General features: G+C 55.0%; 1 protein-coding gene across 2 annotated transcripts in view; it reads right to left on the bottom strand.

Moving 5' to 3' along the window:
- KCNT1 (potassium sodium-activated channel subfamily T member 1) overlaps positions 1-22,746 on the bottom strand; it is a 79,842-nt gene extending 57,096 nt beyond the window's left edge. For both annotated transcript variants that reach the window (XM_053962211.1, XM_053962212.1), the window contains exons 1-2: positions 22,589-22,746; positions 9,919-10,098 (exon numbers count right to left, since the gene is read on the bottom strand). In XM_053962211.1, coding sequence (XP_053818186.1) covers positions 9,919-10,098; positions 22,589-22,719 — 311 coding nt within the window. In that variant the 5' untranslated portion in view covers positions 22,720-22,746. The remainder of the gene's footprint in view (positions 1-9,918; positions 10,099-22,588) is intronic.
- Between the last annotated feature and the right edge of the window lie 1,368 nt (positions 22,747-24,114).

Raw genomic sequence — 24,114 nt, 5'->3', positions numbered from 1 at the left:
TGCTCCACCCCTCCATGTGACACCCAGCCCCCCGGCCAGGGACACAAACCCCTCTCTGGGCGGCAGAAGGGTCCCGAGGGATGAATCCTAGCCCTGCTCCTCACCCTACAGCAGCCCCGGTGCCAGGGGGCTCCAGCTCCAGCCCACCAGAGCGTGCCACACACACAAGGGCACGGTGGCACAGTGACACGGTGGCACAGTGACACGGGGCAGGCAGCACCTCACCAGAGCCCAGCTCCATGGAGAAAACCAGGATATTTCTGCACCAACACAGGTACACACCCAACCCTCCCAATTTCTTATCTCGCATCAGGTGGGATTTGAGTCCATCACAAGAGCAGCGCCACGAAGGAGAGACGTGATTGAAGCTCCCAGCTTCACTGAGGGACGCCTGGCTGTGTCCCCACACTTCAGTCAGTCACCTCCCCCGGTTAATTCATGGCTGTTTCCCTCCACCGCTGACCTCAGAGCCGCCCGCCCCCGCAGCGTGTGCTGCTGTCCCTCCCCCCCATCCCTCCTTCCTTCCTCCCTTCCCTCCGGCTGCGCCCACGGCCTGGCCCGGCTCTGAACCCTGCATGGCTCCTGGTGCATCGTGTTCCACATCCCTGCACTCCCACACACCTTGCTGCAGGCAGGGAAAACAAGCAGGCCATGGGGATGGGGAGAGCAGCAGCAGGACGCGCCCTCTCCGTGGCTTGGAGGGATCCTGTTCCATGGGGGAAAACATCGCAGGAAAAACACCAGCGCCAGGTACCCTGAAAATGCAGAAAATGCATCTGGCTGCAGGAACTTCCATCCCTACACTGAGGGCTGGCACCCAGCACGTCGGGACTGACCACAGAGGGATGGTCCTGGGGCTGTCCCAACCCCGAGGTGTTGTGCCCATGCACAAACTTTGCTCCTCACCTTCCTCTCACAAAACATCATTTCCATGTCCTGTTTGGCGGTCAGCAAACAGCTCCAGGCTGCCTCCTGAAGGGACACGAGCAGATGGTCTGTCTGGAGCAAGGCAGAAGCAAGACCAAGCAATTGTGGCCCCAGTGCAAGTCCAACGAGGCAAAGCCAGCTCAAAGCTCCTGGAGTTCTTCCAGAGAGCCACGGATGGCCCTTGCAGAGCCCGTCTGCCCCTGCACCACATGGCTGATGGAGTTTTAGAACAGAAAATAACTCTTAAAAACACTTGCAAGCATTGCTTCACCCACTAGCCCAGGCCTCAGGCTTTAAAGGACAAGTTTTCTGAGTTTGAGAAGTTTGGAAAACATTGGACATTGGAAAACATTCCTCTGATCTGCTGGTAATGTGCTAACACCTGTGGCATTTCTGCCTCACCAAGGCCCTGCATTTCAACTCCACCACCACAAACTTCTTCATGATCAATTATTTATTACCTAGAATAATTAAAGGGGAAATGCTGAACCTGCCAGGGGATTTGCAACCCTGAAAACCTCCTTCCAGCCCTCTGGCTATGCAGGGGAGATCTTAGGACATTGCCAATGAGGTTGTGGGGACAGACCAGAGAGAGCAGAGTCTGCCACCTCCCCACCGAGTGGCACCACAGGGACCTGCCTGCTCCAGCGGGCTGGACTTTGATCATCTCCCTGCAGTAAAACAGCCAGCCATAAATTTGCTAAAATGGCAACAAAAAGCTTCACAAAGAGAAGAAACGAGGTCACGGAGCTGATTAAATTCAACGTTATTAATTGATACAAAGTGTGATGTAGCAACGGAATCTAAACTCTGAACTCTCTGAAAGATAATTTTCTTTTTTTTTAATCGCAGCAATGCAGCAAATTAATGGACTGATAATGGAGGAAATCTCCAGATTTGGGGACTGGGAGGCTGCACTGGTGCGCAACCTGGGAACAGCTGGCAAGAGCCTTGCCCAGAGCCTGTGTGACCCACTCTGAGCTGTCAGCCAGGAGCAAGATGAGGTCTTTTATTTGCCCACGAACACCTCCACCCCTGCTCTGGATCCAGACAAGTGCCAGTGGAGCAGAGGCAAATGCAGCATGGCAGGGAAATCTGTGCTCGCTGCAGGGCTTCACTGGCAACGTGTTCTCCTCTCTCTTGATAAGCAGTGCTAAAATAGTAAAGGATTGCTCAGTGGGACTTCTCGCAATCAGAGGTGTTTGGATTCAGATTCCAGCCTTTTATTCCTGACTAAGCCCCTCTGCTGCACAGACTGCAATAAAATGAGTGAGATGCCTCGCAGGAGCATGTGCAGCAGCACTCACTAACCAAGTTATTCAGGCTCTGCTGGTGATCTCTTTCCCCACGGCCACACAGGGGTCTGAGGGAGAGCAGCTCACACCTGAGCAGGGCTGGCACCAGCACAGGGCTGGCTACAGGGCTGGGTACAGAGGGAGTGGAACCTCTGTGTCCCCCACGGCTGCGAGATGCCTGAGCTGCCTGCACACAGCCAGGCACTGAACAGGTTGTGCAGAGGAAAAGCAATGAGCAACACCTTCAGAACAGCAATAAATTATTTCCCTTGGGAACAAAGATGCAACTGCGATGAGAGAAAGTGGTGGGAAAACACAGCAGTAAAATTTAATGCATTCTCTGCAATTACAGCTACGGCTGCCAGGTTGTTTCTCGTGCTGTCACTACAGCAGTGGTGACAGCTTTGGTCTCAGCCCGACCTTCCAGCCTCGCCTAGAGCAGCACATCCCAGGTTTTCCAGCAGGAAACCCTGCTGGGGATTCCTGCAGGCACGGGGCCTTGCTGTGCTGACAAACACCAGCGTTGCCTCAGCAGGAGCGTGCACCCGACTCACACTCGTGGTGCTGAACAGACCCTGGCAGATCCCTGCCAAGCTTTGACATCCAACCAGGCTTCTCCCCTGGCTCCCATCTGGGAGCTGCTCCCTGCCCTTTCCCAGCAGCTGAAGTGGCACAGGAGCTCCAAGGAGCCCCGGGCAGAGAGAAGCACCAAGGCCACAACAGGAGCCACCAGAGATGTCCCACCAGGCCCCAGAGCCACGCCAAGGCCACGTGGAAGGAGCTTTGTCCCAGTTAGCCACAGCAGGAGCCAAGACTCCAGCATTTCTCATGCCCCTCTGCACTCTGCTCCTTTTCCAGTTAGGACTTCCAGTGTGTCCTGTACGACTGGTTGAGGGGGGTAAAACAATTCCTCTTGCCCATGTGTTTAATTTGCCATGAGTTAGGTCAACACCAGCCCCCAGGGGCTGCCCTGGGAACGTGCCCACCTCACCAAGCACCTGCAGACCCCCTGCCCATGCTCCCCCCTTCACTCAGACAGGTGTCTTCAACACCTGGAAATGCTGCTTTCTCTTTCAAGCCCATTCCCCCAACAAATCGAAAAGAAACCAAAGGGAAAGTAAATAAATGGGAAAAGAAAACCACCCCAGGGAGGGACGGAAATTTGAGCCCACAGTGTTAAATTGCACTAAATAACTGAAAATCAATGTTGTTCTTCCTTTTCCTCAGGGCACAGCCATACACAGCAGCACTCCAGGGACACCTCTGCTCATTCCACCAGCCTGCTACGTGCACTTTCTTTTATTGCAAGCAAGGGCCCACTGCTGACAGTGAAAACAATATCCCTGGAAAAAAGCAATGGCCATTTTTAAAAATAAAATAATAGTTATAATTACAAGAGAACTGTGTTTCTTCTTTGCTCTATTACTTTCATAATTTTCCTAATACTCCTGCTAATGTCCAGGGGTACCAGCCTTAGGATGAAGACACAAGAGCACACCAATAGCTACGAGGAAACATCAATTAAAAAAACTCCAGGCAGCACTGCAATTAAGACACAGCATTGGGAATCATCCCTGCAGCCTTTCAGAACAACTGGAAAAACAAACCTCAATTAAGAATGTTATCATTAAAAAATCTGCAAACACAAGAAAACCCAAATCAATTTTAAAAAGCTGCCTTAGGCTTCCAATGCTCTTCATCCCGGTGTATCCCACCTGGAGCTGGGCTGAGGAACCCAGTGGCAACATCTGTTGGTTTTGCCTCTGTTAAGGGTGAGGAGCTGCTGCAGAGGAGGTGCCCACCCCAGGCAGGGCTGTGCAGTGTGGGTTTCATGGTTACTCCTCCCTGTCAGGGGACAGCAGATTTAGGAACACCGACACGCTGCCCTAGGAGATTTGCCCACTCTGCCCTAAGCTCTGCTGCTCTAGACCCACCACAGCATGCTCCACAAGAGCCATGAGGATGGCTGGAGGCCTGGGATGCTCCTTCCCACCTGATCCAGAAGCAGGAACGAGCCTCTCTGGAGGAGCACGGCGTGTCCAGCCTGCTGCTCCTGGCCAGCAGCTTCTCCAACAGCTCAGATGGATCTGGGGACTGAATTCAGCCTTGTGCACGGCCTTGGCTGGCACAGCAGAGCTGTTGGCATCTGCTCTGCAAAGAGCCACGCCTGCACGTGCCACGTGCCCACCTGGCCGTGCTCCCTGGCTCAGGAGCACACGGGGATGGCTCCAGAGGGAGCAGGGATGGCTCCAGAGAGAGCAGGGATGGCCCCAGAGAGAGCAGGGATGGCCCCAGAGGGAGCACACAGGGATGGCCCCAGAGGGAGCAGGGATGGCCCCAGAGGGAGCACACAGGGATGGCCCCAGAGGGAGCAGGGATAGCCCCAGAGGGAGCAGGGATGGCCCCAGAGGGAGCAGGGATGGCCCCAGAGGGAGCACACAGGGATGGCCCCAGAGGGAGCACACAGGGATGGCCCCAGAGGGAGCAGGGATGGCCCCAGAGGGAGCAGAGATGGCCCCAGAGGGAGCACACAGGGATGGCCCCAGAGGGAGCAGGGATGGCCCCAGAGGGAGCACACAGGGATGGCCCCAGAGGGAGCACACAGGGATGGCCCCAGAGGGAGCAGGGATGGCCCCAGAGGGAGCAGGGATGGCCCCAGAGGGAGCAGGGATCCCGCCAAAGGCTGGCTGGGCTGGCAGGGGCAAACTCCTGCTTGTGCTGTCACACAGAAACTTCCTGACACAGCCTTGGCTCAGGTAAACAGCCTAATCTAACTAATAACTGTTTTGGTTTTGCTTTGCCAGGTGGAAAAAGCAGAGGAGAAGCAATTTAATCCTGCTGGACACACAGGCACTCCCAAGCTCCCGTTTGGGATCCCACCACCTTCACCAGTGAAATTTGTTACTTGGTTTGCCCAGGCATCATCACTGAGAGATTCTGCACCCAGGGACAGTGGAAATAGGTCTGAACACCATTCTTGAGGGAAGGGATATTAGCAATAATATCCACCCTTCTTTACAGGCAAGGGGTCAGACTGCTGGGGGATGAAGAGCCTTTCCCAGGGGAATTTTGTGGCACACAGGCACCAGAGCTGAATCTCCTAATTCCAGGTACAAACGTTCGCTGGCACAGATGCTACAGCCTGAGCAGACTTTGCACTGACTTAAAATATTGGCCATTACCTCACCAGCAGACAAATAAATGTCGCTAATTTCTGGACACAAATTGGAATTTTCAAATTGGCGTCTGCATCTCCCAAATAAAATGAGGAAAATTGCCCATTAAATCAAATAGCAATGAAGTGAGGATTCAGCCACAGCACCTGCCTCGGGAGCACAAAACTACCCAGCTCCATTAATGTAATGATGCATTTTGATGAGGAACTCACTTGGGGCACGTTAGCATGAAAACTGCAGGGATAAGATCCTCCAAGGCTGATATTGCAGCACTTCACTTTGCTCATGCCAAGCATAATCTGACCTAAGACTTAGTGCCACCACTTAGTGACAAATTAAAGAGACAAAGACCAGATGTCAGACAAAGAAGTTGCAAGACTCTAAAAAAAACTGAAAGCAGGAACTTAAAAGAATTTGCCCCGGTTGTCAAAATCCTCTTTTCTTGGTTATGCAACATCCAAAATATCTTTGATTTGAAATAGGAGATGTTAAAATTTTATAGAGAAGTTGCTGAATTCTTCTGCACAAGGAGCTTTTCCAAACATTCTCATCCATCAAAATGATTTTTTGCCGATAATTAGCCTCAGAAAAATGCACTTAATCAAAGTGACATCCATTGCTTCTCACTCCTGTAAATAGGGCTGTGGCTTCTGACGATGATTTTCTGGAAAGTGTTCAGACTATTCAAATTAGGCAACAAATAAGCTCCTAATGACACTTTTCAGAGATACAGTTTAATTTTATTTATGGGCTTTTTTTATACATGCCCCAACCCAGCTGTCAGCACTGTCCAAGAAAAGAGAATGCAGATTAAAAACTGCCATAGTCAGGACAGTAAACATCAAAGGGATGCCACAGCTTGGGGTATGAAACAATATTTATCCATCCAGCAGATGTGCTTTCTCAGCTGCCTTTAATCAGCACTTGCAGCATCACTTCAGAACAGGAGCCTCGCTGGCAGCCCCAGCCCCAGCCCCAGGGATGCTGTGCTCAGCTCCTGCTCCCTTCCCCAGCACCCCTGGCCCTGCTCCCACAGCTGCCTGGCACAGAGGATCCCCATGCCCACAGGAGCCCCGTGCCAGGAAGGTGAAAAGGCAGCCAGGCCCCAGCAGGGTTTGTGCCCCCAGTTCTTCACCTTCTCTTTGTTACGGGCTCAGCATCTCAAACTCTGCCTTTGCTGGTGCATCCCAGAGGCTCCGGGTGCTTTCATGTCCACAAAACATCAGCGAGGTAAGAAAGGCAGCACTGCCAGGAGCAAGCAGAACAAATCCATTTTTCTCCCAGTATTGACATTGACAGCACCTTCCAAATGGGAAAGGAACTTCTGAACTAGGCAGGACTAATGCCAGACAACGGAGGCAACTGCAAGGCTCCAAAGAGAGCCTTCCCTCCCCAGAGCAGAAATCACCTCCCAGGCCCTAGCAGTCAGATCCTTCCCCTGAGAGCAGTTTGTAGCCTCTGGGAATTCAGAGCTAATCCTGCTTCTCCAGCCCAGAGACCTGCCTGGCAGAAATGTCAAGCCCACAATTTAAACACAGCTGAGCCCAAAGCCTTCCACCATCTCGTGGCAGTGAGCTCCAAAGATAGCAAGATGATCCTGGAAGGAGCACTTGGACTTGACGACTCTAGATTTGCTTGTCATTAGGCTTTTCTCTCTCTGTCTCACAAATCCATTTTCCTCCCACATTCCCTTCCCAGCCAGCCGTTTCCTATTTGCTTCCTGGCCAATTTATTGCATCCACCACAGGATGTTCAAAGTGTTATTCAATTCTCCTGTCAATCAGTCCACCTGCCAAAGAGCAAGCCCTGCTCAGATCGACTGCGTTCATCTTTCACACTACAAAAACAAAAGTAAATTAGGAGCAGCCTAATTTACCCATTCCACCTCACTTGCACTGATTAGTTCCTTCTGTTCCAGAGGTTATCTGGACACACTCTCTCCTCCTGCTGTACCACAGCTCTCTAATTATCTACTTGTTCCAACGAGCTCTCATCTCCTCAAGCTCCAGCATTACCTCATTCCAGGGTTGGTGTCTCTTCAGCATCCTCTGTGATGAGGATGCACTAATTCATCTCTAGCAGGAACAGTTCTAACTCTCCAGAAGCAGCAAAACCCAGGCTCCCCTTTGGCCTCCCATCCTTTTAGTCTTTGCTGACCCCAGAAACCTCCTCACTTCCAGCAGCACACGCATTCCAGGGTGATGTTCAAAAGCAGATATTTGAGACACTAATTTTAAGCTTTCCTTTGACAAATAAATGAGATATTCAGCGTTGTGGGTGTTTTCCTTCAGTGTTACACCTCCAAGTCCAGCGAGCTCCACTCGTGGTTCCCCGCAGAGTTTCCGTGGGGGGATTTTCCTCAGCACATCCCTGTCAGGGCTGTAACAAAGCTCTCCAAAGCACAGCTCTGAGCTGCTTATCATCCACAAGCACAGCAAAGCCAAAAAGTCTTTCTGCTTCTCATTTTTTTTTTCTTCTCCAGCCTAAATCAGCTCCTGATTCAGTGGGTTTGGAGCAGACTAATGAACTAGTCATAATTACTCCAGCGAGCTTGATTCAGCCACAAGGTCCCACTATTATTAATGACTTGGACTGGAATTTAGGCCTAACAGCAACATTTTCCAAAGCCCACAGCTCATCTCAGCTCCCAGGGAAGTCAAGTGGACTCCAGTGAACAGCAAATGTGGGCTCAGAGATCTGCATGCCCCCACACAATGACATTATCAGTAATTTCCAGATGAAGGGGAAATCAAACAACTCAAGGAAACAGCACAGAGCCAGTGAAACTGAGATATCTTGAGAAACAATGCTAATGAATTCTTGAGAAACAGGGCTAATGAATTAACAAAACAACCCAGAGTATCTCCACTTTAAAATTAAAGAGAGATGCTGAATCAGAAAGAATCCGATCTAGAGGAAAATGAAGGTTAAGGTGTGCAACCAGAGAAATACACAAAGAACAGAACCTGCAATTGCCATCTTCCATATTTCAGATGCTTCCAAATACTTAAATACAAAAGCTATTAAATCTTCAAACCTGACCAAATGAGCCATATCACAACCATTCTGCAACCCAGACATTTTCTGCAGCAGGAATTTCCTGTTAATGCCTCACTTGGTGTCATAAAACTATATTAATGTTTAAGTGTCTGTTAAGGAAATCTGGGCTTTAAAACCTCCAGGATCACAGATTCCTTTTCGAGCCAGACCAATTTTATGCAGCGATAAAAGTTAGGAACACTTAGAGAGAACATTTGTAAAACCCACATTCACAGTCTCAAAGCCAAATTCACTCTTTTTTTTTTTAATGATACTTGTACATATTAAAAAAAAAAAAATTAACAGAGATGCACAAAAGCCTTGATGCAGGTGTACCAGGCACATAGAAGCTAATCAAGGACTAACCAGTAATTGAAAGGGTTTGGTTTTTTTTTTCAACAAGAATTACATCTCTCTTTGTTTGCATCACACAATTAATTGGTGGGGAAAGATAAAAATCTGACTCTCCATCAGCACTGCAGCTCTGGGTATTTATGATATGAGCAGAGTTGAAAGGAAGGTGCTTGTTCCTCTTGATTTAACTGCTCTGCCCATGGAATTCTCTTGCCACTCATGGCATTCCCTCTGTTGCTCACTCAACCTGGGGATAAATCCCAGCCAGGCAGGAACAGCAGGCTGGTGCTCAGCACAAAAAAAGCCCTTCCTCTGTTCATCCCAAGGAAGGGAGAGTGGCACCACATCCCCAGCAGCTCTTCAGAGCCACCCTGCTGCCAAGACAGCACCCGAGGACAGCCTGGAGGAGCCGTCCTTGCTCAATAAATGCTCGTCAGCCCAAATTCCACCCATGGTGTCACAGAGAGTTCCACCGGCCCCTCACTATGCCACACCTCGGTCCCTTCTCCTGCTTGCCAGCCCCTGATGGGACTCCAGGACGCAGCAAGCTGCCCGCTGAGCTCGGCTGGCCCAGCACACCCACAGCTCCCAGCACCGCCAGATGTTCCCGAGCCGCTCTCCGAGGCACCCGCGGCCTCCACCCGCGCATCCCAGCGGAGCCCCGCTCCGGCGCATCCCAGCTCCCGCAGGCTCCGAGCAGCCCCGGACACCCCCGGGCCTCTCCTGCCGCCAGCACCGCGGAGAGCTCCGCGCCGGGCGGGCTCCGGCTCCGCGCCCGCGGGAGCAGCACCGCGGAGAGCTCCGCGTCCCCTCCCGCCGCGCCGGGGTCCCGCGGGCGTCCCCGCACCCCAGGCGTGTGTCCCCATCCTCGGCAGCGCCCCAGGTGCGTGTGTCCCCGCCGGCGGGTCGCTGTCCCAGGTGCGTCCCCCCACCCCAGGCGTGTGTCCCCATCCTCGGCAGCGCCCCAGGTCCGTGTGTCCCCGCCGGCGGGTCGCTGTCCCAGGTGCGTCCCCCCACCCCAGGCGTGTGTCCCCGTCCTCGGCAGCGCCCCAGGTCCGTGTGTCCCCGCCGGCGGGTCGCTGTCCCCGCGCCCTCCGCCCCCGCTGTCGCCGCGGTGCGCCCCGAACCTGTCGTCGCTCTGGAAGGACTGGTCCCCCAGCAGCAGATCGCGGAAGCGGTACCGGGGCGGCAGGGGCAGCACCTCGGACTCCAGCTCCGTCATCTTCAGGGAGGCGATGTCCAGAATGACCCCGCTCTTGCGGCTCCCGCCGCCGTCCCCGCCGCCGCAGCCGCCGGGCGACGAGAGCCTGCGGGAGAGAAGGGACAGCGGCAATGGGGGGGCGAAGGGGGGCCCTTGCCCTGCCCTGCCCGCCCCCAGCGCCTCCTCCGGGGCCGGCCCCGCGCCACCCCCCGCACCCCCGGCCGCGATTACATTGCGGGGCAGGCGGCCGTGCCCCCCCTGCAGAGCGCTCCCCCCGGGGGCATGGGTGGCTCGGGGCTCCGCCGGCTCAGGAGAGGGGCCGGCGGGGTGGGCAGGGTCCCCCGGAGCGCCCCGCACGGCTGCGCCGGGCACAGGACATTTGCTGCTCAGCAGGCGACCGACGGAGAGCAAGAGGAGCCAATGGAAAAGCCCAATTGCCGGGAGGGAATAAAACTGCTCGCAAGACAATCGAGAGCTGACAGCCAAACCCAGATCCACCCCCAGCCTCCCCCCCACCCGCGACGAAAAGTAGGGATGGGAGGCAGGCAAGGCGATGGCTCCACAACCGTGCTGGAAGCAGAAGCACAACCTCCTCTCCGGACTGCTGGCACTTAAATCATCTGAACAACCCCGGGATTAAATGAGAAACCGCGAAGGCTGATGACTCAGTCGCCTGTCCGGCTGCCAAGTGCCGTGGCCAGGAGGATACATCACCCATCCCCTGGCATGTCCGTGGCTCCGATCAGGGGCTGGGCAGTGCCAAGGTGATGGCTCACAGACAGCTGCGTGTGGCCACTACACACAGAGGGGAGATTAAACCCAGCCAGCCCTCGGGAGGTTATTTCAGAGGGTTAAAGGCTTCCTCTGGTCTCTTTTCTCAAAGCACATTTACCACCAGAACGTGGGTACGCCCCCGCTGCCCGCATCAGCTCGAGCTACCGACCACAGCAGATTGGGGTTAGACTGAAACTTCACAGAGCAGCAAAGCCATTCATTGCAGAGACCCCAAAGGCGGCACCCCAGGTCCTGATCCTTCCTGCTTGGGCTTCATCGGTGGAATTCATCCACGCCATGACAGGAGCACCAATTCCACAGACTCTTTGTGGGAAGAGGGGAGGACAGGGCTCGGAAGGGCAGGCGTGGTGCCTCTGAGCCGATTCTTTGTCCCTCGCACGTAACTCTGGAGTGTGAGGCAGCAAAGAGCTGAAAGGCTCCAACTCCTGTCTGATGCACTTCCAAGAGCCTCTCCATGTTCATCCAAAGCCTCTCCAACTCATTCCCAGCATCTTCCCACAGCTTTGCCTCCAGCACACCCTGCACAAGCTGAAGGCAAAAGAGCCTCCAGCAGCTGGATGCCGAACTGGCACCGAGCACAGACCCGGGACTGCCGCAGGGATGGGAGCTCAGGCTCCTCACATCATCTTCTATCTTTAACAACTCACGCCCCTGTAAATCAGCTCCCAGCTGACCACACTCCAAAGCCCTGCTCAGCTGCTGTTCCCGAGTCTCCAGAAGAGCAATGGGCGTGCAGAATTTCTGCTGAACGCAGCCCCAGAAGACAGCCCAGCCCGCCCTCAGCGCTTCAGATGGTTCTCACTGCTGTTATTTGCCACTTAATTCTGTCTCCCCACCCAGAGCTTTCCAGCTCCTTTTAGCTGCCCTATGCACAGGGCAGCCAAGGCTCTGCACTGACTAATGCATCTGTGCAGGGCCTTGGGCATCGGGGAGGTTGTTCTGTGCGACTCATTGATCCAAAACTTGGTCCTTAAGATCAATCAAGCCAAGCTCCTGTCAACTCAAGCACTCCCTCCGGATCCACTGATATAAACAGCGAAGTTTGCTGACCGCCTCTAGCTCGCGTTGCAAAGGAGGATGTAACATCAAGCACAAAAAAAAAAAAAAAAAAAAGGGAAAAAAAAAAGCAAGCCACAATTAAGTCTTTCCTCTTAGAGCTTAACTATGATAAATGAGGCCAAAAGCACGCTGTTTCTAGGCCATCAGGACAGCATTCTGAAACTCAAATTTCAACGTGAGAAAATGCAATTTTTAAAAATCATCCACCCTCCTATGGTAACCGAGGTTTGAAGAGGGGAGCCCGGCGCCTGGCTCCAAATGGGGGTGATTATAATTGTGTTTGAAGGAGACTGCCACACCCAGCGCTCTCCAGCGATTGTGAAGTGCCCGTTGAAAGGAGCACCTTGTTTCCTTTGCCAGAGGAAAGGAGTGCTGCAGCTGCAGAGCCCTGGACACACTGCCTGCCACGTGGAAAGGGCGTCTTTACCCCCAGCTGCCACCCTGGCTGACACTCCACAGCTCCTGTGGGTCTGGACAGGCAGGGCCATCCTTACCCTGCACCCTCTGGGAGCTGTGGGTGCTCACAGCTATTCCCAGCCATTCTCCCGGATATCAAACACGCTTCTTTGGGGGTTTGGGTGCTGCTTGGCTTTTTTATTTCCACATGGTTCTTCTACAGCTCAATTAATCCATCTCTCCTGGCCTCAGATCATGAAGCAAAGCAAATATTCACCACTGTCCTTTATCAGCATTTAGAAACTGTAGTAAAATCCAATTATATCAGCAGCTCTGGAAACACAATTTCTGCTATTTGCATCTGAGCTTCTCCTCCCATTGGCAGCAGCAGCTACACTGTGAATGTATTTTCTCTTATTCTTGCATACAAAATCATTCAGAATTTTTAAATTTTGGCACGTTTGTTTATTCTGCATGAAGCTTCACTACAAGAAATACTGCATTTGCTTGTTTGTCACAATGTCTTTATCAATTGCACAGTGACTTTGAGATGTTGCACATCAGTGTCTTAGACAAAAGTGCTCCTGCAAGGCACACAAATCTCCTGACACTGGCACAGAGGATTTACAACCTCTCCTCCCAAACACAGGGATCCTGAGCTATGGAAATGCCACAGCAACCTGGCTACTTCTTCAAAGCTGTAGTGGTATAAAATAAAAAATTCATGAACAAGCTCATTTATTGCATAGTCTTCCAATACTACCGAAAAAAAAAAAAAAATAATCCTGGAGTGGTTTATAGCTAAATACAGATCTGCAGCTTTATTTTTATCATCCCTTTCCTTCCTTCCTCCAGAGCCATGTACCACTAAAACAGCGTGCTGCCATCAGCATATGGAAACCTCCACACTCTGCCACTCTCTGCTACGGCAGCGTCTCCCTCGCAGCTTGGCCAGCTCCCCGCTGCCATGGGGAGGGGGACACGGCCCTGCTCAGCCTCCTGGGAATGCTGGAGCTGGGCTGAGCCCTGCGTGACCCAGGCCAGACCCCCCTGCTGCTCTCTGCTCCCCGTAAAGCCCGGCCGGTCCCGTCACTGCCCGGTTCAGCAAACACAGGGAGCCACGCCTGCCTCGGCTCCCTCCGTCCTGTCCTGTGCCCGGGCTGGGCCCAGCCACCTTCTGCCCTTGCTGGTCCCACCTGGCACAGCCAGGGGAGCCTCGCTGGGAATGCCAGCACAGAACCAGAGAGAGACGAGGTTTGTGGCTCTGCAGTGCCCCGTGCTCCCTGGAGCTCCTCAGAGCTCCTCAGATCCAAGAGGCAGCTTTGCCTCAGAGGGAAATCCGCAGGCAGGGAGCTTCTTGCAATGAGTCTTAGGATTTCCATTATTATTTGTAACTATGTCTGTCAAAGAAGAGGAAGGACACAACCCCAGTTCCTCCTCCGCTTCCGTGCACACTGCACACCACAAAAACCACAGGGCACCTTCCTGCTTCCCGCCACAAACCAGTCCCAAACCACAGACCCCACACTTGTGCTGTGGGATGGAGCTGCCCAGGCCTGCCAGGCACCTTCAGGAGCCCCAAAGCTCTCAGGGACACCTCTGCCCTGTCAGCACCCAAAGTTATTGGAGGATACGCTCTTCCTCTCCTCCTGAGGGCTGGGCTGTGCAAATAGAACAGGTGAACCTACATTTGGGGCAAGCTCTTGCATAACCTCCAATCCAAACCTCTCCTCTCCCACTCCAAGCTGTAAAAGGAGCCAGAGGCACCAGGCCCTGCTGGCAGCCATCTGTTCTAACTCCATCCTTCCCCCAGGAGCACGGCCAGGGAGCCTGGATGTGCCGCCAGGAAAGCGAGTACCTCGTGTCCAACATCCACATCCCCTCCTCAGGCAAAGCCACCTCAGGTTTTGGGACCCAGCACTCCCTGCAGCACCCCAGGCAGCTGCTGCTGGGCCTCTGTCACCTCTAAGGGCATGGAAAGGACAAGCCCTGGCTGAAGCACTGGAGCAGAATCTCGCACAGGGTCTGACCTTTCTCTTGCTGTTGGCAGCGACACAGGGCACAACCTGCTGGCAGAACCCAAGCTCTGGGCAGCAAACAGGCACTGGCTGGGCAGGAGCCTCCAGCTGCTCTTTGCTGGCCCAGACCATCATGGGGTGACAGCGTCTGGATGGCACTCAAGGGCTGGGACACTTCTCCAGAGGGTCCTTGGGTGCTCCAGGACAGCAAGGACTGCCATGCCCTGTCCTCCCTGACCCAGCCAAGGCTGCAGAGTCTGGTCCTGCATCCTGGTCCATCCTCGGCAAGCCCAGCCACCACCAAGCTCTCTGAGCCTCTCCAGGGAGCCTCCAGGAAACGCTGCCCTTTCTTTTCCTATAGTTATTTAAATATATACAATCATCTCATGTTTGTTTCTCCTCCCACAGCTCTTCTGGTTACCAGGTTACAGTTGTTCTCCCCTCTCATTTTGGTTTGGGTTTTTTTTTTTTTCCCCTCTCTGAGTGACACCCTTATGGGGTCTCCTAATGGCTGGAGTGCTTGGGGACACAGATCTGGTCCCTAGAGCCAGGCTGGAAGGCAGCACATCCCTCCCTCGCAGCCACTGCAGCAGGGCTGGCACGGCTTTTGGCACAGAGGGCTGGCAGAGCTGGCACAGCACAGCCCAGGGGAGGGCAAGGCCAGGCAGGGAGGGAAGGCAGCAGCTCTGCACACGTGTGTGGGGGAGCACACGTGCAGGACAGGCCTCCCACAGCAGCACAGCATCCCCTGCCCGGGCACTGCCCTTCCCACCCCAGCCCTGCAGGGACATCCCCATGGAAGAGTCGGGGTGCTCACTGCAGAGCTGATTTCCCTGCCAGCTCCTCCTCTCCCTGCGAGCAGCAGCCGAGTCACTGCTGGTTCTGTCTTGCCTTGTTGAGGAGGAGCCCCAGGTTCTCATCCCCCTGTCCCTCCCCTGAGGCCCCGGAGTGGCCCACGGTCACCGCTCATTGAGACATCCTGCCATGGGTGTGGGGTTGGTATTTTTTTGATTCAAAGAGTTTGAAGAGCTCTGAGGGATGTGAACAGGCCCATCCCAACCCAAGTCCTTATTCCCATGAGCAGCTTTGGCTCAGGTGCTGGTTTTGGGTAGAAACCTGCAGAACACTCCCTCACACATCTCTGTACACACACGCCCTCACAGCGTATGAAGTGCTCCATCTCCCAGATTAAATCCCTGCATCCCAATTCCCATCGCCACAGACAGCTGGACTGTCCACGTCAGGAGCTGCTGTTGCTCAGAACTTCTCCAGAACTGCTGAGCCCTGTGACAAATCCATCCATCGCTTCGCTTCCAACAAGCACAGGCAATTTAGCACCACAGGCCTCACACAGAAATTAGCATTTTGTGTGTTTCACGTGGAAAATGAACAGGAAGAGTGAGTCAGTGCAAAGCTCCACAAGCCTTTCCCCCGCTGGCAAATGCTGTTTTCTAGAAGATAAAAGTAGAAATTGTACCTTCCAGGTCCAGAGCCACTTTTCCTCGTTACACAAGCCTGCATTAGCAATTGAGCCCCACATCTCCCCATCCCCTCTGGCCTGGTGCACACCAAGGTTTTGTGTGACAGGCTCACAGGAGGCACAGCCCCATGGAGAAGCCTTTTCCCTCTTCTTTGATCCCACAGCAGCACATGGAGCACATGAATGCCAGAGGCAGCCCAGCACCCCCAGCCCCAGTGAAATTTTCCAGTGCTGGCCCTCCCAGGGGGAAGAGATCCAGTGGGAGTGACCACAGCCACCCCCTTTGTCCAGAGCATCCTGTCTGGAAGGGCTGGCAGTGCCAGCGGGCACAAGGGCAAACAAGCCATGCTGACGTCCCTGGAGGCTGCAAAGCCCAAATTACACTGGGAAAAAGGAGGGAGGGAAAGCACATCCTGGGCTCCTGGCAGGTGAGGGGACCAGCTCCCACTCCTCAGGCCTGGGCTGGGGCCTCCTCATCTCCATGATGAGGAAAACCAGCCTGGAGTAGTGCAAGGTCTGGTGGAACCATCCTGAGCTGTGGAAGGCTCCCTGCCCACGGCAGGGGGTTGGAACTGCAGGATCTTTAAGGTTCCTTCAGCCCAAATCCTCCTGTGATTCTGTGGCTTGCAACCAGTCTGTTCTGTTGTGTAAATATGCCAATTAGCTCAGCTGATCACTTGCAGCACAACATGCCAAGCCTGCTTGCCTGAGGACGCAGCTCTGCTCCCCATCCCAGTGTCCCTGGGCAAAGGGCTCCGAGGGCTCATTCCCAGCATCTCATCCAGGAGCGGCCTCGGGAGAAGGGGCAAACCCAAAAGAGCCAAGGACACCAGCCCTGCCAAGGAATTCCTGACTCAGCCATCTCCAGGGCTATTTGTGGATTACATCAGGCCCCACTCTGCTGTGGGAGCTGTCTGCTGAGGAGCAGGTTTCCCAGAGTGTCCAGCCCTTTCCCAGCAAGGACACCACCCCTTTTTCTGCCTGGGTTTGGAGGGTGGCCTGGGAGCACAGACAAATTCTTCTAAAAGCTGAATCAACCCCAGTGCTCAAGACATGAAGCAAGCACTGCTGGAGAAACAATCCCTCAGGGGAGGCCCTGCCAGTCCCACTGGGAATATTGGAGGCTGTGCACACCAGATTCCTCAGGAAAACCACCCAGCCTTTAATGACAGGGTGCTGGGATAACTCCAGGCTCACGATTCACAACAAAATCTTAAACCTAAACAGATTATTAAACTAAAAAGAGAACAATTCCCTTGCCACAGCCTCCAGAGCTGCTCCTGGAGAGCCAGTGGCCAACCCTCCACTCCTGCCTGTGTCTGTGACATCCCAAGGGACACAATCCTGGCAGGATCTCACTCCCCCTCACCCCAAGCCGTTACATCCTCAGCCACGTTTGTCAGTGCCCAGTAGCTTTCAGGCTTGTGTGAAAATAAAAAGACTGCAAGATGGGGAAAGTGCTAATTCTTGCAAATAAACTGCTGGGAAAAATCCTCCCTTCTGCCCAGCCCCAAGCTGCTACAAGCAGCAAGGGTTGGAGCACGGAGAAAAAAAAAACTTCTTTATGTTCCAGACTCCTGCAGAACAGTCCCTGCTATGGGAGCAGAAAATAATAGAGGGATGTGGGAGGAGGAAGAGTCTCTTTACACTTTTCAAAACCACAAAGTCTTGCAGAAATAAACCCCCAGAGGCAGGTTTGTCACCACATCTGCCGGGCCAGGATGTGATGGGGTGAAGGGAGATGTCTCCTGGATTGGAAGGCAGGAGACAAACAGAAGGGGAGCACTGAAGCAAACATCAGGGGGGTCCCACAAGGCCCTCCACGACTGCATGGCTTCAGAAGGGATGGGGATAACTGCAAATTATCCAGTGCAGTCAAACCAAAACCAGACTGTAAACAGGAAGATCTTGTGGCACTGACCGACCTCGTGATAAAATGTCAGACAAAAATTAGCATCAATAAATTCCAACTGATCCAAAGGGAGAGGAGGGCAATCATCTTCCTGCACAGGCACAAAAAGGTCTGCAAATCAGCACTCAGAAAGGAGCCAGAGTCACAGCAGATGATGCCACAAAGCCAACAGCTCCCAGTGGTGGTCCAAACCCCAAATTTTAGGGGAGGATTTTTATTCCAGAATAAGCCCACCGTGGAGTCACACACACTTCTGGCTCCCCTCCCCAGAGCTGAAAGAGCACAGAGAAGGGCACCAGAGGTAACTGTGGCTTATCAAAGTGTTTTGTGCAAGGCGAGGCCAAATAGACCAGGAGGAGTCTCCAGCCTGGAAAGAGACATGATGAAAAGCAGATAAAACCAGAGAGGACAAGCAGGGAGCAAGAACATCACAGGAGCTGCAGGAGCACAGGGAAATCACAGGCAGCAGCTCAAAGGAACAGCAGCGTGTTCTGTCACAGAGCAGCTGCATCACAGAGCTCCCGTCCCCTTGTGGAAGCACAAAGTGCCAATGGCTTCAGGAGGGAGCAGGTGAATGCCCAGGGAAGCATCCACCAGGCTGGCACAGCCACTGGCACAACCTCCAGCCCTGGGAAGTGCTGCTCCCTCCTGCCCTCTGTCCCTGCCACAGAATCCCACAATGGTTTGGGTTGGAAGGGACCCGAAATCCCATCTCATTCCCGTGGGCAGGGACACCTCCCACTACCCCAGGCTGCTCCGAGCCCCGTCCAGCGTGGCCTGGGACACTTCCAGGGATGGGGCAGCCACAGCTGCTCTGGGCACCCTGTGCCTCCTGAATTCAGGAGTTCAGGGAAGAATTCCTTCCTCAGCTCCCACCTGAACCCTCCCTCCTGCAGTTTGTGTCACCAGGCACTGCCAAGGGACACCAGGCCAGAGGCACCTGTGCTCGGAGCTCGCCTGGCTCCTGGCCTGGCTTTATTCATGAGGAGGATGAATGAGATGTTCCACACTCCAGCCCAGCCTGGCAGCGCTGCAAGAGAAACGTTCGCAGGCTCCAAAACAAATTGCGTGCAGCACTCGGGAACCAGGCGTGGGGGTCAGGGAGAGGTCGCTGCAGGAGGACTGGGAGGATTCAAATAGATGCTGTAAATATTTTTGCAGAGCAGAAAGAGCCCTGAGCACAGGCACTGACCTACTTTGCTGTTCTCCAGTGAAGGGTGACACGGCCGTGCCAGAGCCCAAGGGCAGCTCCTAAGAAGGACATTCAGCACTCTGGGGGTCCTTTTATGAACAGAGTAGTCCCAAAACCTCTTCCAGCTGAGCCAGGTGTGCTGGTGGGTGCACCCCTGCAGCAGTCCAGAGCCTCACAGTTCCCTTTCCTAACCATGTGAGGAAAAGAAGAGCAGAATTCTATCTTATCTCTGCTACCTAAACACCCTGAAAATACAGGTGTTTGGCCCTGTAGTTTTGTGGCTCCCCATTCCAATTTCTCCTGGAACAGCCAGGCCCGGATGCCCATGCAACAGTTGTTGCAATGCACAAGGCTGACTTTCTGGAAGCTGACAAATGCTCAAGCTCGTAATCACGCCTGGAGGAACTGATCAGGAATGAGGTACAGAGTCTGGGTCAGTGCAAGCTCTGCCAAAGAAGCATCTTCTCATTCATTTCCAGAAAATTGAAAACTTAAGAGACAACAACAGGCTGTCAGCAGCAGGGACCATCCTTGTGCTGAACTGAGACAGTTCCTTGGATTCATCGAAAGATTAGCAGGAGAAACCATGGGAAAGCTGTCCTGGACCTGGATGAGTGCTCACATTTAGCAAGAATCCCATTTAATCAGTGCTTTTTTTCCTTTTCTCCTGCCCTTGGACTCAGGCAGAGGCTTTAACCAGAGTGGCAGAAGGTGCCTATGGGCATTTTTAACCCGGCTGCCGCTGCTCCAAATCTTGCTGTGATTTCTAGGGCCAAAAGCCCTGTCCCAGCCAGGTGGGACAGAGCACAACCCCTGCCAAACCCAGCCCCTTGGAGCCGACGTTCCACAGGAACATCCCGAGCCTGGCAGGCTGCTTCTGTCCAGCCCCCACGCTCAGCCTCTGTGCCACTGGAGCAGCTGGGACCCACCTCCCCTCCACAGCACCCAAACCCTGCTCCCACGGGCTACAAACAGCAGCGGCCACACAGATCCCCCCAAAAGAGCCATTTAGAGCATGAGAAAAGCCACGTACGTCTAAGGCAAAGCCATGAGCTCCCTCAGCAGCTGCTCCAGGTAGCCCCGTGTGCGCCGCCTTCCTCCAGCCTCTCCTTCTCAGACCAGCCATAGGAGCAGGAGGCAGGGGATGGAAAATCCGAGCCTCCTCCCGCCCCTCCCTGCCTCTCCCGCCGGCCCCCTGACTCGGGCAGGATATTTTTGTGTGAGTCCTTCCATCTGGCTGCTCATCCATCACTCGTGCCCGCAGTGCCCTTACATGGGCAGGCGGAGGAAGCGGAGCCGCTGGCCGGGGGAAATCCTGAGTTCCCCAAAGTGACAGGCTGGATCCTTGTGCAAACATTTACCCAGATTTCCCACGAGGTAGGAAAGCGAAATTTAGGCTCTTTGTACCCTCTGGGTGCCAGAAATGTGTATTTGCTCTCCAAACAAACTCTCAAGTGCTTTTACAATTAACCCTTTGCTTTCCACCTGGGAGGGACTTTGGAGACCATTGTCGCCTTATAAAGAGGGCCAGGAGGAAGCTCACAGACATTTCCACACACATCTCCACTCTCAGGAAACCGAGCAGATGGAATTTCTCTTTAACAGCTTTTAAGCCGGCTCTAGATTTGCTAAGTGAAGGGATAATTGAGTTTCCCACTTATTTCAGCAGGGTCAGCCCAGCTGAGGCCCCTTGAGCACTCAGCAGAAGGTTCAGTGGACGTGTTCTACATCTTTGCTGCTCTACCCTGGCTCTCACATCCCTCACACACATCTCTGGTGTCGGCTCTGCTTGTCTGCCATCGCACCTGCAGCTCCTCACCTGGAAGCACAGGGAGGAGACAAGGAGATGGTGTCGGACTGCTGAGCCCTGGTCTGCCCGGGGGCTGTGCACAAACCCCTGCAGAGGAGGGGAAACCCAGGGGAGGCTGAGGGAGAAACTCTTGTGCCAGGCAGAGGCTGAGGCAGCAGTGGTTAAAGGTGGATGATCATTTGTGGCAGGATTTGTGCCCCCAGCCCAAGCTGCAGAGGAGAAAAGCAAAGAGCAAAGAGCAGATCAGCCAGGGGCCCCCTGGCACGGTCTAATGGTGCTCCCTGCCTGCTCCTGCCCTTTCTCTTTAGCCCGTCTCAACAATCCTCTCCTGCTTCCTCAGCTGATCAGCTCTGGAAAAGTGCATTAGACACCGGTCTGCTCCGAGCTGGAGCTGGGGAAACTGCCGAGTCCTGAGGGCTCCAGGCAGCTTGTTTAATATCTCCAGAAGGGCAGCAAGGGGCTGAGCACAAGGGCAGGCAAGACAAGCCGTGGAAAGCAATGGCATTTCAACCTCTCCGGAGCCTGAGGGGGTTAGAAACACAGCGAGCTGCAGAGCAATAATTAGGAAACAAAGTTCCTCTATCCAGATTGAAAGAGACAGGCGGGAGGATCTTTGGTGGTGCATTAGGTGAGGATAAATCACCCCGGGCAGGGCTGCGGTGTCAGTAATGAGGAGCAACTCCTCATCTTCCTGTAATGTTGAGGCTGGAAATCTGCAGGAGCTGTTGTCTCCAACCCGATCCCCGATCTTCACAGACGCAGAAACCCCCTCAAAGGTGTCATTTCTGCAGACACATCAAGCACAGCTGCAAAATGAGGCGGTTTAGGGGTTGGGGAAGGCACTGTGCTCTGCAGCCACCCTGCTGTGCCCAAAGTAAACAGAGTCACCCGGAGCTGGGGGTCCTGAGGCACCACGGAGCCTTGGGCATTGTGTCACTGTCAGAGAGAAGGTAATAATGAGGGTCTGCACCCTAAAAACAATATCCAAGTGTTTTATTAATTACCCACCTCAGTGGCAATGTACTGAGAGTTAAGGAACAGACTGTTTCTTCTTTTTTCCTTTAGGTTTTTAGGAATAAAAGACCGTTTCCCTAAATCATGGCGAGCAGATGAAGACATAGAAAATCCCAGCTGGGCAGCCCAGGGCACAAACCCAGCTAAGATCCTTATCTGCCAAGCATGAACTGATACACACGACTCGTCTGCACACTTCAGCTGGCTTTGGATGAGCGTGACAGTCAGAAGAGCCACACTAGTAAATTTAATCAGAACAACGATAATACACAGCATTATTCAGGAAAAGCTGGGATAATTCAGCAAGGACCACTTGTGAGAAACAGGTGCTGCTGCCAGGCACAAGAGGATGATGGCACTGGGTCCCCCTGATCTCAAGCAGCTCTGCCCCTCCCTCACACTGGACATTGCAACTTTGGCAAAACCAGCCCAAAAATGGAGCAGGGGCTGGGCAGCAGCTACAGGAATGCAGCCTTTTCCTGGGTGTATTTTAGCCCCTTGGCTTTGGGGTGGCCCCAGGGCTCAGCTGAGCACTGCCTCACCCTCACACCCCGGAGCACAGCCCCGGCCAGAGGGATCAGCGCGGACCCTCTTCCCACGAAGGATGGGAATGCTCAGGGGTCTCCAAGCGCCCCTTCCCCGTACCCAGGCAGCTCCCGAGGGGCTGTGCCCACAGGGGCATCCGCAGGGACCCCGGCCAGGCCTGCGAGTGCCGCAGAAACTTTCCTCCAGGCTCGGCGCACGGGGAGAGCGGTGGGGATGGGGGACGGGGGTCCTGCCGGCCACACCCGGCTGCTCCCGAGAGGGGAAGGGGCTCCTCCGGCTGCACCGGGAGCTCCGCGCTCCAGCAGCCCCGCTGCTCGCCACGACAGCAGCACGGGCAGCCCCGGGGACCCTCCCCAGCCCCGCAGCCCCGGTACCTGTGGGCGCTGCCATCGTCGTAGACGAAGGAGCGGTTGGTGTAGCACTCGGAGCAGACCGGCCGCCCCTCCGCCGGCCCCGCCGGTTTGTAGATCCCCTGCAGGCTCCGCTCCTCGCCCGAGAACGGCATCGGCGCGGCGGCGCGGGGCTCCGGAACGGCGAGGCGGGGCAGAGCATGGGCGCCCCGCGCTGCCGGGGGCGCGGGCCGGGGGCTGCCGGCCGCGGGCAGAGCCAGCGCCGCCGTCCCGCTGCCGGGGCCGCTGCCGGGGCCGCTGCCGGCCGCCCATCACGGCGCGCCCCGCGGCCGCCGCCGCGGCAGCCCGCGGGCCGCTCGGGCGCTCCGCATGCCGGGGCCGGGCGGCACCGCGGGGAGCCCGGCGGGGAGCGGGCGGCAACAGGTGCGGGATGGGATGGGATGGGATGGGCGGGGATGGGCGGGGCCGGCGGGGCGGGGCCGCACCGGGCGGGGCCGGGCTCCGCCCAACGCGCACCGGCGGCCGCGCTCGCCTCCGCCCCTGGAGCTGCCCCCGCCGGCCTCGCCCCGGCCCCCGCGACCCCCGGGCTGGGGCAGCAGCCGGTGATCCCCCCGCGGTCCGCGTCCCTTCGCCTCTGGCCTCTGCCAGCACCACCTTTGGGTGGCTTGCTTTCTTTATTTTCCTTTTTCCTCTCCTTTTTCCCTATCTTTCCCCCGTCATTTCCTCTTTCCTCTCTCCTCTCTTTCCCTTTTTCCTTTCCTTTCTTCCTTTCCTTTTCTATCTTTTTCTTTTCTTTTTTATTTCCTTTTCTTTTTCATTTGGTCGGATTTTTTTTTTTTCCCCCCACTACCCACACAAATATTTATGTTGAGCGCTGCTGCGCCTCGGGGCTGTGCCGAAAGCAAACAGCGCGGCCGAGCCCCGGCAATTCCTGTGGCGTGCTGCGCGGCCGGGCCGGGAGCGTTGATCTTCCCGGGGGCCCTGCTGCAAAAACACGGCCCCGCTGGGGAATGGCCCCGAGCCAGGGACAGCGTGGGCAGCCTGGAAACGAGCCGGCCGCCTCCAGGAAAGGGTTAACGGGATGGGCTCCAAGGTGCCTCCCCTCCCCACCAAGTTCAGCCCCATGTGCCAGCAGGCAGGAGGTGCCACCCAGTAATGATGCGGCCAAATGTGAGGCACCCCAAAACTGTCCCCTCGCAAAGGGAGCGGCTCCGAGCAGGGTCCCACTGAGCGCCGGCAGGGGCGGCCGGGGGGCAGCAGCACCCGGGGCTCGTTCTGCCCCAGCTCGGCTCACTCCTCTGCTTTTTGCTCCTTTTTTCGTTTCTCTCTCCGAGCCCAGGCCGTTGTGTGGGCGCTGGGCAGCTCGCTGTGGTGCCACTTCGTGGGACCCCGGAGCTGTGCTGGTGAGCAGATACCCCAGTAAAGGAACTGCTCCCACAGAAACGCAGTGGCCACACAGCCCCCTGCTCAGTCACCCGACACAGCACTTCAGTCACACCCAGGGAAGGTGACACCATCCACGCTGGGATCCCAGAGCTTTTTGGTTTCTT

Source organism: Vidua chalybeata, chromosome 21, assembly GCF_026979565.1.
Source record: "Vidua chalybeata isolate OUT-0048 chromosome 21, bVidCha1 merged haplotype, whole genome shotgun sequence".
Taxonomy (NCBI): domain Eukaryota; kingdom Metazoa; phylum Chordata; class Aves; order Passeriformes; family Viduidae; genus Vidua; species Vidua chalybeata.
The sequence above is the reverse complement of the archived record's forward strand: the minus strand, read 5'-3'. Positions and strand labels throughout refer to the sequence as shown.